Genomic DNA, 14,176 nt, shown 5'->3' with positions numbered 1-14,176 from the left:
CCAAGTAGATGAATGGGTCTTCCAAGATAACGGGAGTGAGTCTCTTTTGGAAGGGTCTTTTTACCATGCTTCCAAATAGTGTGTGTGCTTTGGGTAGGACTGTCCTCCAGGGCAGAATGACCAAGTCTGTCCCTCAGGAGGCCAATCTCAGACGCAGGGAGCATCAGTGACTGGTTTGCTGCTAGAGTGTCAGTTTCCCTGAACTAGCTGTGAACCATCTGCGCTTGCTGAGGTTTAATGCCGTAAGTTTTTTTTACCAAGTTCTTTATTTTCAGGCCAAAGACATAGTTAAGAAGCCAGGTCCGCCTGCCTCTTCAGCATGCCTCCCTGTGAGGAAGCAGAAGGATCATGTGTGTGTGTGTGTGTGTGTGTGTGTGTGTGTGTGATTATCCCAAAGTTCTTTCTCCAAATTATTATACTAACTTTTAAGAAAATGTTAATGGCTCCCTCTGGGCATTTTCCCTAAGACCTCTCAAGGCCACTGAAGTTACAGCCATGGTTGATTAATGAGGAGCAAAAGCTTTTTTGGGAATTCGGATATTTTCATACATTCTAGAGAAAGTCAAGAAAGGAAAAAAAAAAAAAAAAAGAACCCAAGTTCTTCCTAGTGTAGCTCCTTTCCAGGGGGTGGGGGGCGGAGGACGTGGAACAAACGTGTATGGCTGCAGAAGCTCTTGTTTACTGAAACGTGCCTGTGGCTTTCAGTTTGAGTGGCTTTCTGTGATATAAAAAGACATGAGTTCAGACCGATTCAAAGAATGTGTGAGGGAAAAGGCAGAGCCGCGCTTGGAAACTAAAAAAAAAAAAAAAAAAAAAAAAAAACTCCTTATGCATAAAAATAAATCCTGGGAAGCATCCTGAACACAAGCAAAGAAAAGTTACAAATATGAGCTCCAAACTAAGAGAAAACTCTTCCCAAATATCTGCGAGGGCTTGTTTTCGTTGTCGTTTTTAGCATCAGTGTTAGTCTGGTGTAAGAAAAGCCAGCATCCTACAAGAGGCACAAGTGCTGGGATTTAGAGCGAGGAGGAGACCCACCAATGTCCCGCTGCCTCTGAGGGTGCAGAGCAGTGAGCGAGCAGGTGGTCTGCGGCTGGAATGTCTTGCAGCTGGGAGTTCACATGACACTCTCGAAACACGCACTCCAGAATCAGTGGCCAATGAGCTCATGAACTAAAGTGAAGCAGCCAGCGCAGGACTGGGTGGAGGATCCCCGAGCACATCCGGGTACAGCTCTGGGCCCCAGAGTCAGGTGCGATGCAGTCCCTCACAGCACCCCTGGCTTCCTGCCTGGGGCTTCTCATCCTGTCCTCTTGCTTGCTTACCAACTGCAGGTTCATCCCAGAAGCTTGGTCTGCCTGTACTGTCACCTGTGGCGTGGGAACCCAGGCGCGAACAATAAGATGCCAGGTGCTCCTGCCTTTCTCTCAGTCTGTGGCTGACCTGCCTGCGGATGAATGCGAAGGGCCCAAGCCAGCATCGCAACGTGCCTGTTATGCGGGACCGTGCAACGGGGAAACTCCCGAATTTAACCCAGATAATGGAGACGGACTCTTGGGTGGCCTGCAGGACCTGGACGAGCTGTATGACTGGGAATATGAGGGCTTCACCAAGTGCTCTGAGTCATGTGGAGGAGGTAAGGAGGGGAGTCTAGATGAGAGCCTGCCATCTTCCCCGGCTTCTTCTGTCCCTGCATGCAACTCTATCAGGTAACTGTGAAAAAAGGAGAGGCAGCCATTCCAAATGTAAAACATCCAGAATGAAACCCCGATGGATTTCTTTCGTCCCGAGAGGCTCTCACAGTCAGCCCTGAGCAGCCAGCACAACTGATGACATGGCTTGCAGCTGTCATTCCAATGTCTTGTTCTCAACGTTCAGTTTTGTTTGTCCCTTTTTGGAGGTGCTTTTGGGGCGAAAGGAAACCCCGCTGCAGCACATTCTACTGTTCTCAAGAACATAATAGAGCCCCTAAGATTTATTCAGCTAGTTTTCCAACTAAAGGAGGGTGTTTAAAGTCTACAAACACCATGCATAACAGGAGCGCTCACGAGAGAGAGAGAGAGAGAGACAGAGAGAGAGAGAGAGAGAGAGAGAGAGAGAGAGAGAGAGAGACAGAGACACAGAGACACAGAGACACAGAGAGAGACACACAGAGAGACAGAGACAGAGAGAGAAACACAGAGAGACAGGGACAGAGACAGAGACACAGAGAGACACACAGAGAGACAGAGACAGAGAGAGAAACACAGAGAGAAGAAACACAGAGAGACAGAGAGAGAGAGAGAGAGAGAGAGAGAGAGAGAGAGAGAGAGAGAGAGCAGTGACCAAGGCAGATCTGCTCATTCTGTAAGAGGAAAATCAGGGTGCAGAGAAGCAGGGGGACTTTTCCATCTCTCACAGCTAGTAATGATAGCACTGGGCCCCAGCCAAGGCTTCTGTTTTCTGTCGTCATTCAGTCTTTCTATCATACAATACCTTGTCTAGGCTCATACGGAATCCCTGAAGCTTTCTTATTATGAACATTATTTAGTAGCAAATGTTTACATATATTTTCACCTCATTCCCTTGGGCGTATTCCATGATACTCTAGAAATAACTTCAGCAATGTTGACATTAATGTATCAATGATGACCAATAACTGCATAAATTTATGGAGTAGTGAATGATTTTGATGTACATGTTGAAGGAAGATTATAACCAAGCTAATTAATCCCTGCAGTGGTTCTTGAGGGAGGCCTCGGAAGTGTGTGTGGTTGCACTAATCTGTATGGGCATGGATAGAGAAACCAGGAGGTGATGTCAGGAGTCTTCCTGAATTACTTCTCCACCGTGTGTTTGAGCCAGTCTCTCCCAGAACCAGGAGCAGGCTGCTTCAGCTAGACTGGCTAGCTCTGGGATCCACTGTCTCTGCACCCCAGTGTTGTAGCCACCGGCACGTGCTTCCGAGTTCAATCTTGTAGTGTGTGCTGTCGATCTGAACTTGGATGCTCATGCTTACGCTGGGTCATCTGCCCCACTCCTTCAGTGATCACTTAGAATGTTATGTTATAAAATGGAGTGTGCTAGGGAAATCAGTTAATCCCATGCCTCCCCATTGTGAACAAATACATTATTAGACTAATATTCCAACTCTTGGACACATCAGTCCCGAGAGAGGTTTTGACAGGTGACAGAGTACAGATCGATTCTCCACTAAAATCTTAGTGAGCGGTGAGGTTCCACATGACCAGCAAAGATTTTACTCAACCAGTGTGGGGGTGGAGGGTGAGATGGGGGACAGTCAAATAGTTTCCCCAAACTGTTTTCAAAAGCATGACATTTGGGGAACTCTTTTAAAAGCATCTTTTGTTCTGGTGGAGAATGTAAGACTAAATGTGCCCACATTGTCCATTCACACGGGCTTGAAAGGGAATGACTGCTGCTATCAAAGAATGTACTTTCCTCTAGCAGCTCTTTTTAAACATTTAATGGTTCTGACCTCAGGGTTCTTGTTTGTTTGCACATCTTCCAATTTCAAGCCCTGGATCGTTGGAGTGTTTTAATGGAGAGCCCTGGTATTTTAAAATCGAAATTCTTCCAAATGACTCTAGGAGAGAGCTTCCTGGAACTCAGCTAATGTGCCTATTCACTTGGGGTGGTTCCCTGTCTCTGACGGTGCCCTCTCTTCTCATGCCTAGTGAGGGAGACGTGTTAAATACACTTTGCGGCTCTCTGAGCTCCTATAGGAGCTAAGAGGTCAGGGGAAAGTCTGCATGTAGTTGGTAGTTGTTGTTCTTTTATTTTGTGCTTTGCTTTTAAGACAGGGTATCACCATCTAACCCAGGCTGTCCTTGAACTTGTGTAAACTCAACCCTAGCTTCCTGAGTGCTGGTATCACAGCCTACAGCATGATACCCAAGTGCTTTGTCAGAAACAAGGAATGACTCACAGTTCCAATGGTTGTGTTTGTATCTCCAAACTCCATGATCACCTGAATTGAATGTTTCATTCATATATATACATGGCATGATGATATATATTTTTTCAAATCACCATTTGGCAGTAACATTTTATTGTATTATCAACTTTGATCTTCTACCAAGGTAAAACTCACAAGACTATATATATTTTTAATCACTCTTGCTGAAATCAATTTAAGATGTGCAGTATTAATAAACAGATTTTTAAATCAGTTGGCGTTCTAGAGCCAGCCAGGCTAATTTTATTGTTTCTACAATCTGAAGAGATGAAATCAGAAAGAACAAAGGTAATCTTTCACCTAGCAGGAGGAGGAACTAGTTAAGTGCTTTCAATCTGTAGCTGGTGACTCAGGCTTACAGAGCTGTCATATATATGTACATATGTGTGTGTATGTTTGTATATATATATATGTGTGTGTGTATATGTATGTATATATGTGTATATGTATGTATATGTGCATACATATATACGTATATATGTATATGTATATATATGAGAAACCATGGTGTGTTTCAAGGGACATTTGTTTTTGAATATATATTATATATTATATACTGTGGTTTCTCGATTATGGTTCTCAGTTATAAATCAAGCCTGGAATTTTTGAGAAGGTAGAAAAATAGATTCAGTAATAGGATACATAAATAGCCAGATACCTTTATCTCTAAGAATCTAACTCTTCTACTGACAAACCAGGAGTTTAAAAATGAATTTTGAGAGTATATGTGGAAAAGATTAATTTCAAGAATATACAGCAGAAACAATTGAGAAATAAGATTTAGATGTTTGATATACAATTGATCTCTACCTATAGAAACCGAAAGGTTTTGTATAACATAAATTGTTCTTCATTTATACCCAAGAGAGGACAGAGTTCCTAAAATGTCCTAGGTTTTTAACTGTCGACAACTGAGCGCAATGTGCCAAGGTAATATATTTACACCTAAAATGTTAGAGTTGGAAATTCCAAAGTGGTGAAAATATGCTTGGGTTATGTGTTCCATATGATGCCCATATGCACTAACAAATCACTTCACTATATGGGGCATGTATACTTTCAAATCACCGCTTGGCAGTGACACTTCATTGTATTATCAACTTTGATCTTCCACCAAAATAAAACTCACAAGATTACATATATTTTTAATCACTCTTGCTGAAACCAACTTACAGTGCACAGTATTATTAACAAACAGATTTTAAATCAGGTGGAGTTCTAGAGCCAGCCAGGCTAATTTTATTGTTTCTACAATCTGAAGAGATGAAATTGGATAGAACAAAGGTAATCTTTCACCTAGCAGAAGGAGGAACCAGAGGAACTAGTTAAGTGACTCGGACTCACAGAGCTGTCATCAAATATCATGCAACAATCATACAATTCTGGGAGATATAACCACAGAAAAGTTCACCTGCTCGAAGATGAAAGCCCTCAAACCTGTGAATGGTGTCCTACCACCCCCTACACATTGTGCTGTAATCTCCTATGAGTAGATTGATGGATGTGGTTCAGAAAGGCCATTCTGAATCTAAGCAGCACTCAAGTATTAACTTCCTAGATGTCAAAGCAACTTGGAAGTCTAGCTTAGGAAAAAATGGGCAACTGGCTTCAGCAGACTTTAGGGTGACATTTTGGACTGGTTGCTACTTTTCCTTCTCACTCCTCTCTTTTCCTTTTGGGGAGAACTCCTCTGTTGGTATTTACTGTGATTGAACACAGGTTCTCCATTACGTTTGCAATATTAGTTTCAGGGGACCCTTGAGGCTGCTCAGTGGGTAAGAGGGCTTGCTATGCAAGCATGAGGGCCCGAGTTCAGATCACTGAGTTCATATGGAAGCTCAGTGTGTTTGAGTAACTGCTGGTCTGTAATCTCAGAACTGTGCAGTGAGGGGACAGTATTGCTGACTGACAGCCCAGCTACAGGCTCAGTGAGAGTGAGGCATTCCCTGTCTCAGAGAAATGGGGCAGGGAATAATAGAGCAGAACACCCAACATCCTCATCTGGTATCTGCATATGTACTAGCAAATCCAAGTGTACATACCACACACATACACTACACTCTCACACATACATGAACATACATGATATTTATGGGTCCAAGACTCTGTTAGCCCTTCTCCAAGGAGCAGGAACTTAGGACAGAGAATAGTACTACATTTTTGCCTTCCTCCCAGTGCCAGCAGTACTGGGAGCACAGTGTCCTTTCCCATTCTTTCCACACCACCCATTTCAGGGCAGCACCTCCCTCCGTGGTCCTCTCCTCCTGCATCCCATCCCTCCCCTTTCAGTCTGCTTCCCTCTCTGTTAGACTGCCCTGCCCATTAGTTTAGTCATCCTAGGAAAATGAACTATGTTAATCACGGGGTTTGCCCACCTAAGAATATCCCGGCAACTTGACGCTATGGCAAAAGAGACTTAATACACAGTGTTGCAGAGTCTAGTGCATTGTTTTATAATTCCTTAGATTAAAACTTAGTAGCTCTGGAGTGCCAGCCTGTGGTTTCCCTATAGGTGCTTTTGATCTGCCGTGATTAGTGCTCTGCAGAAGTAATAGTTGGGCTTTTTTTAATTGGATATTTTTATTTACATTTCAAATGTTATTCCCTTTCCCAGTTTCCCATCCATAAACCCCCATCCCATCCCCCGCTCTGAGGGAGATTGTAGGGTTATGGGGTCCTACATTTGCTCTGCCACAGGGTATGGCCACTCAGGAAGACAGGACAAAGGAAGTTTACCATGCTTACATGCTTACCCCGCCCTGTGGCTCCGGGGGTGGGAAGCACAGTCCGAGGTGCAGGATAGCCAGAGCTGGCTCGTGAGTCCCCAGGCCTGCAGTGAGGCCAAGGCTATCTGGTTCTCAGGCTTGCAGGCATTCAGGTACCTCTAGAAGCCACAGAAGAGCTGGATCCAGCCCGGAACCAGGGGGTGGAAGAAAGAGGGGAAGCTCCAGCTGGTCTGCAGGGGAGACCTTAGCTGGACAGCAGCAGCAGCAGCAGCAGCAGCAGCAGCAGCAGCAGCAGCAGCAGCAGCAGCAGCAGCAGCAGCAGCAGCCTGCAGGCCTGGCTTGGAGGGCTTAGCATGGCAGCGGCTGTGGCTGGGAGCACAGGAGAGGCCTTCTACAGGAGATTAGATGGCAGCTTTGTAGGTGAAGGCCTTCTCCATGGCTCCCCACGGCGGATCCTGATGAAAAGAGACAGTCTATGGTTTTGAGGCATTTATTGTCATTGCAGAAAGTGGATATGTAAAACCATATCCCAGTTCTCAGGGTAGGCCTAAGGTTAAATACCTTTTGCAGGGTGGGGTGTCTGGGGAGGAAGACTTATTGGCTAGCCCTCCAAGCCTTTAGGTACCTCATTAAAATGGAAATCTGTCTTGAACCTACACGACCTGTGGTCATGTCCTCTACACATGGAGGCCCTTGGAGCATTGCCCTTACGTGACTGATGTCCACAAATCTGTGGATGGCTGCAGCTAGTGACAGGGGCCTGGAGCACTGGAATCAGGTGAAGCGCTTACTATCCCTGCTGGGTTTCCGGGGTTTCTAGCCTTAGCTCAACCAGGAACCAGGCTGCCCTTCACAGTCCCACAGGAGATTACCGATGTCCTGCAGAAACCTTGCCTTTTGTACCCCACTCCTTGCCATCTTGGAAGGGCTCATGTTCTATAAACAGAGTTCTCCAAGTAGAAACAAGTTCCAGCCCTCACACACCTAAAGCAGGTACTTTCATGTAGGGCACATGACAAGGTCTCTGGTCACTCGCTGCCTCGGGGTTCTTGGAGATCACCCCAGTTTCATAAAGCTCCAATATGTTTTCTAGAATCTCTAAAATGCTATCAAGTAGACACGTTAGCAGAAAGTGTCTTGTTTATTATCAAGTTAGCATACACGTATTGGATTTCATCATGGTGTCCATACACATGCCATTCTCCTCTACTCTCAATCGCTCCTGTCCCCTCCCCATCTTTTCCCCATCCCTCATCTTCCAGCCAGCTCCCTTTCTTCCTCCAGCTAGCCCCCCTTCTGTTTTCATATGTGTAACCAAGTACTCTCCTTCCCACCCCTCTGAAAAACTATTCCTCCCCTTCCTCAATTTGTAACATACAAATATATAGATACACACATGCATATATGCACACACACATGTGTGAGAAAATACATGATATCTGTCTTTTGGAGAGTGGCTTGTTTTGTTTAACATAGTGATTTCCAGTTATATCCATTGTCCCACAAATGTGATGATTTTATGTTTTTATGACTGTCTAATATTCCACTGTGTATATGCACACATTTTCTTAGCTGTTTGTTGATTAATATCTATCCCAGTTTCACTTCCTGGCTATTATGAATAGGGCAGCTATAAACACAATATGCAAGTCTCTCAATGGCGTGCCTGGGTACAGCCTCTGGTTATGTACCCAAGAATGGCACAGCTAGACGATGTTTTTGTTTTCGGTGTTTTAAGGAACTTCTACACTACTTTCCGTAGTGGCTGCACAAGTTTTCATTCCCACCAGAAGTGAATAAAGGTTCTTCCTTCTCCACATACTTATCAGCATTCATTGCCATTTGGCTTTTGGTGAAAGATATTCTGATTGGAGTAAAATAGAACCTTAAAGCAGTTCTAATTTACATTTCTGATGACTAAGGGTATTTAACATTGTTCATGCATTTATTGGCGCTACCTCCTCCTCCTCATTCTCTTCCTCCTCCTCCCTCTCTTCCTTCTCCTTCTTTCTTCCTCTTTCTTCCTTCCTCCTTCCTCCTCCTCCTCTTTACTCATCTGTCTTCTCATCCTTTTTAGTTGTATGTGATATGAGTGGATGTGTATGGATGCTTGAATGCTGTGTGCTCATTGATGCACATAAGTACTGTGATGTGCACTCCGATGTCAGAAGATGAGTTTGGGAGTTGTTTTTACCCTCTATCCTGTTTCTGCCACTTTGCCATGCAATCCAACTGTCTCGCAAGCTTGCAGCAATTCTCCTCTCCACTCATCTCAATATAGGAACACTGGGATTACAGATGCATGCTGCCGCCTCTGGCTTTTTCCATGGCCCCCAGGAACCTTGAACTTGAGTCGTTAGACCTTCGTGGCAAGCACCTCTAAGCACTGAGCTCTCTCTCCAGCCATATATTTCTTCTGGAGAGGACACCCATTCATTTCATTGGCTCATTTGTTGATAGCAGTTTAGTTGTGTGTATGTTTAATTTTTGCCACTCTCTGTCTATCTTTAATATTAATCCCTGTCTGGTATACAGTTTTCAAGGATTTGTTTCATTTTCTGTGCTATTGGAAATCTATTCAGAAGTTCTTGCATATACCTATATCTTGAAGTACTTCACCTGTAAACTTTCTAACCCTACATTAAGGTCTTTGATCTATTTTGAATGATTTTTCTCTACCATGATTATCGAGTTTTTCTCAACACATTTAAGACACTGTCTTTTCTCCAATGGATCGTTGTTATACCTTTGTCAAAAAAATCAAGTTTCTATAACCTTGTGGCCTTATTTCTGGGTCCTCTGTTCTGTTCTACTGGAATGCTGGTCTGGTTCTGTGACAGTGTAAAGCTGCCTTTATTGGTGTGTAATTTGAGATGGGGCACTGTGACACCTTCAGTGTTCTTTCTACTAAGGAATATTTTAGTGATTAGGGCCTCTGGTGGTTGCATATGAAACCTAGGATTGTGTTTTACATTTCTATGGATATTGTCACTTGAATTTTCATGAGAATTGGATTGAATCTGTAAACCACATTAATACAGCTATTTTTACAATTTTAAATATTGATCTATAGAGGTATGAACTCTTTGCCTCTTCTAAGGATTTTACTGTGGAGGGGTTGCTCACCCATTTTGTTAGATGTATTCCTAGATGTTTTACTCCTTGTAAAAGCTGTTGTGTGTGTGATGGTTAGAGCATCATTTCTAGCATAACACAGCTCTAGATTCTTCATGTAACGGTAAGCATGGCTGTTAGTGTTTCCATCCCTATGACATTTTCAAAGGAGAACAGTTTTACTTTGGCTCACGGTTTAAGGGATTCAGTCTGGAGTTAGCATCTTGTCATTTGCCTGTAGTGAGGTGGGGTGTCATGGCAACAGGACCAGGAGGCATAGAAAATGTATTCTTAGCATCCTCAGGGTGGGGAAAGGCTGATGTATCTTTGCAGGGCGTACTCCCACTGACCCACTTTTTCCCCTACACCTGGCCATCATCTATGATTCTATCAAGGTACTCAGTGATTAGGCCCAGAAAGTGTGTTGTTTTTTAGGCTTTTGATTCTTACTTTTTTGAGACAGGGCCTCACTCTGTTAACCATGCTGGCCAAGAACTCATGGTGAGCATATGTAGCTGTCTGGCCTCATACTAGCAGCAATCTGCCTACCTTACTTTCCTGTGTTCTGGGTCTATAGTCATGAGCTATGGCACCCAGCAAGGTCATAGATAATTTGTTTGGTCTGGTTGCCTACTGTGCCATGCAGCACTCCCTATGCGTTAAATTATCACATTTTGGCACTAGTGTCTCTAGGCTTGATGGCATTTTAAAAGTATTTTAACAGCATTGGTAGCAGCCTCAGGATTCAATACTGTTCCCTTCAGCTGGCAACCAAAGCCCCAGTTCATGAGCCTTCGGGGGATAAAACCATAACAGTAAGTTGCATGCAGTAGCTTGTCATCACGGCTTTAAGAATCCTATACCATCCCCTTGGGAAATCACAGATGGAAGCAACAATATCGTGTGATCTGTTTAGCTATGTCGTCATACCATGAATTTGCAGATTTGGAGACCTGCCCACAGTTGGCATTACATACCATGACAGAATGATTTGAATATCCATAAATCTTAACTGTTTCACATGGATCTGGCCATCACAAATTAAAGAAAATTTGAAAGCCATAAAAGCTTAGGGGCAAAAGAGTAAAATGCTGAAACGGCCATGTCCTAGGCATGACAAACACCACAATCTATGAAGGACAAAAATAAAATCTTAGATGGAAGGAAACCAATTTGGATTCTGGTTTTACAGTGCCGCTTATTAAAAATGCCCTTGCTTGGTGACCTGGATCAATGTAACATTGAGTTGGGAAGCATTCTCTTGTCTGAGAGACTCAGAGAAATCAAGGGTAGATAGGAGAAAACTAACAAGCAGTAGGTATTTATATTCTCTTAGGTATCATTTTGTGAAATAATATGAGAGAGAGACAGGGGAGAGAAAATGGATTTCCATATATAAGTTATAACTATATACAACGTTCTAAGAATAGATCTATATACTTAGATATGGGTATCTTTGCATACATAACTGTATAAGGCTCAAAGCAAATTAGCAGGAATGTCTTGTCTCGCCACTTCCCTTAAACTGCATGCTGCTGAAATGAATCCAGACAGGTGTCTAGGTTATTTGTGAAGAGGTCTAGGGAGGCAGATATGACAGACTCTTGGTATTTTTAGTGTTAATGCTGTCAGTGAGTTCTTAGAGCCTCAGACATACTTCACCATTCAGCAACCACGTGACCTCGGGAAAGTCTTTTCATGCTTCTAAGCCTTAGTTTCCATTTCTGTAACTAGGATTTAAATAATGTTTGCCTCATAGACTTGTAGAGAGAATGAATGATGTATGCTAAGTGCTACAGTATCTGGACCATAGTGAACACTGTACATGTTAGATGTTACAACTCCAGGCAATAGAATAAAATGTCTGTTCAGTGGACTCTTTGAATGGCTTATGCTCCATGAAAGTCTCCACAGGGTACTCTGTGGACCATCTTGAGTTATCTACCCAGTAACCTTTATCAGTCATTGCTCAAAACACTATGCTAATGCCATCTAAGTTGTTCAGGTGTCTATGGGGATATTGTTTTCTATGGTTATAGTCACTATGCACTCTATGTATTGTTTCAACTTCCAAAGTTGCCCTAAGTCAATGAAGAAATTAAACAGAATCAAAACAAAGCCAGCAGGAACAGAGCCATTGATGTAAAGACACAGGAACAGAGCAGCATATAGAATGCTGCACACTGAAATGTGATATCATACCTCTCTTTCATTAAAATATCTCTCCTTCACTAAAATACAATGTTTGGTATTGGATCTCTGAGGATCTCTTTTCATTTGTTGGTTTGTTACCCTCTTGCTCTGTTCTGCTCCTTCTACACTAAATTATCAGTGGCTATATAGTCTGGTAGCATTTTCTTAATTTTTTGACATTAAAATATAAGTACACCATATACCCTTCCTTCTCTTCAACTTTTCTCATGCACCTTCCCTTGATCTGTCTCAAATTCATGGTCTCTATTTCTTTAACATATACTACTTACACACAAAATATGTATGTGTTTATGCGTATGTCTATTCCTAAATATATAAATACAACCTGCTCAGTTTTTATAAAGTTACCATATTTTATGATTTCAGGGCTGAATACCACTTGGTATTAATTCATTGGGGTCTTTTCTCTAGGAAAAGACCAGTTCTCTTGTTCTTAGTTACCTGTAGTTCTTTGTCTAGGGTTGAAAACCTATTAGATTTCCTCCTTATGTTAGCATGTCTATCGGTGTTGGTTTTATTTGGGTAAAATTTAGGCATGTTGATAAGACATTTTGTTTTTAGGTTCTCTGATATTTCTGGGAGACAATATCTCAAACTTCTGTTCTTCTGGGCTTTACAATCTTTTCGTCCCCTCTTCACTATGATTCCTGAGCCTTACGGCAAGTGATGTGTTTTGGATGTATCAATCAGGGACTGGGCACCACACATTTTGATTGGTTGTGATTTTCTGCGATGATCTCCATCTGTTGCAAGGAGACATTTCTTTGATAAGGGGAGAGACCTATACCTATCTGTGGGTAGAAGGATAAATATTTAGAACATAGTTAGGAATTAATGTGACACTAATAGGTTCTCTACCAAATTCATGATTTCACTAACTCCCATTTCTAGTATTGGGCATGACTTTACTGTTGGTGAGGAGGTCTTCAGTCCAGTTAGAGCTCTTGGTTACCACCATTATTGTACTCCTAGAGTTACCATGCTCATGCTGATCATTGTTTTAGTTTATGGGCATCATGGTGGAGTAGCATTAGCTATTACTTCCCTCCCTTGAAAGCTTGCACACCACCTTCTGTTTCCATGAAAACTAGTTGTCAGGGAGGAGGTCTTCAGAACAGAAGCAGCGGAGATCATCTCAGCTATGAGTCCAAAGAACATATTTATTTCAATGTCTAGGAAGCAAACAAGAACAATAGTAAGAGCCTATGTTTGGAGAGTCTCTTGGACAACCCTGACCAACAATTTTAAATGGGGTTTCTCATGCCTAGTGTTTGGATTTTCGTAAATATTCTGTGGATACTGAGGGAAGCATTGTCAGTCCAGATGAGAAATTTTCATTTAAACTATTATGTAATTTTTGGTAGATATTAATAATTCATTGACCTTTTCAGACATCATTATTATTTTACACTCCCTCCTTTTTCTGTATTAATCTCCCCGCTTACTAATTAAATCCCCCCATTTTTCATGTCCTCTTTAAATTAGTTGTACCGGTTGTGCCCCCTCCTATCTCTCCCCCATTTCCCTGCGCTGGCAGCAGTTCCTGCCCTGGTCCAACAGTTACTCCAAGTTATATACTCACATTTGAAGGTTTGAAAGTACGGACTTCAGATGCGAGAGAACATGGTTGTTTCTAGGTCTAGGTTACTTCCATCAATGTGATCTTCTCTAGTTCTAGCCCTTTGCCTGCAAAATCCGTGATATTCTTTTCAACCGAATAGCATTCCATTCTGTAGGCATACCACATTGTCATTAGTCATTCATCAGTTAAGGACATTTAGGTTGTTTCCATTTCCTAGGTGTCGTGAATGAAGGAGCAATGAGGACAGCTGAGCCAGCAAATGTCTGGGATGGACTGGGAGGTTGAGTCCTTCTGGCATATGCTAAGGAGTGGTATAGCTGGGTCATGTGGTAGATTTATTTTTTTAACATTTTCAACACTAACTTCATGAGTTGCTGGACTGCCTGATAGCATTGTTAAAGCATTGTTTTCAGAAGGTTACCTTCCTCGAGAGGTATACAGAGAGAGGTCAGAGGCTCATAAATTCCTCCTTTCCGGTGGAATAATTACTTTTAAAGAGTTGTGATGCCACCTATGGTCACTTGATTTTTGACAAAGGAGCCAAAACCATCCAATGGAAAAAAGATAGCATTTTCAGCAAAT

At 42.6% G+C, this 14,176-nt stretch overlaps 1 protein-coding gene across 1 annotated transcript in view; it reads left to right on the top strand.

Annotated features, from left to right (window-relative positions):
- Positions 1-2,013, top strand: part of LOC116893691 (ADAMTS-like protein 1) — a 179,309-nt gene extending 177,296 nt beyond the window's left edge. Inside the window, exons 13-14 of the mRNA XM_032895441.1 lie at positions 1,335-1,636; positions 1,901-2,013. Of these exons, the coding sequence (XP_032751332.1) occupies positions 1,335-1,636; positions 1,901-2,013 (415 nt within the window). The remainder of the gene's footprint in view (positions 1-1,334; positions 1,637-1,900) is intronic.
- The last annotated feature ends 12,163 nt before the right edge of the window (positions 2,014-14,176 follow it).

Source organism: Rattus rattus, chromosome 1 (assembly GCF_011064425.1).
Source record: "Rattus rattus isolate New Zealand chromosome 1, Rrattus_CSIRO_v1, whole genome shotgun sequence".
Classification (NCBI taxonomy): domain Eukaryota; kingdom Metazoa; phylum Chordata; class Mammalia; order Rodentia; family Muridae; genus Rattus; species Rattus rattus.
This window is presented reverse-complemented; position numbering and strand designations above follow the sequence as displayed.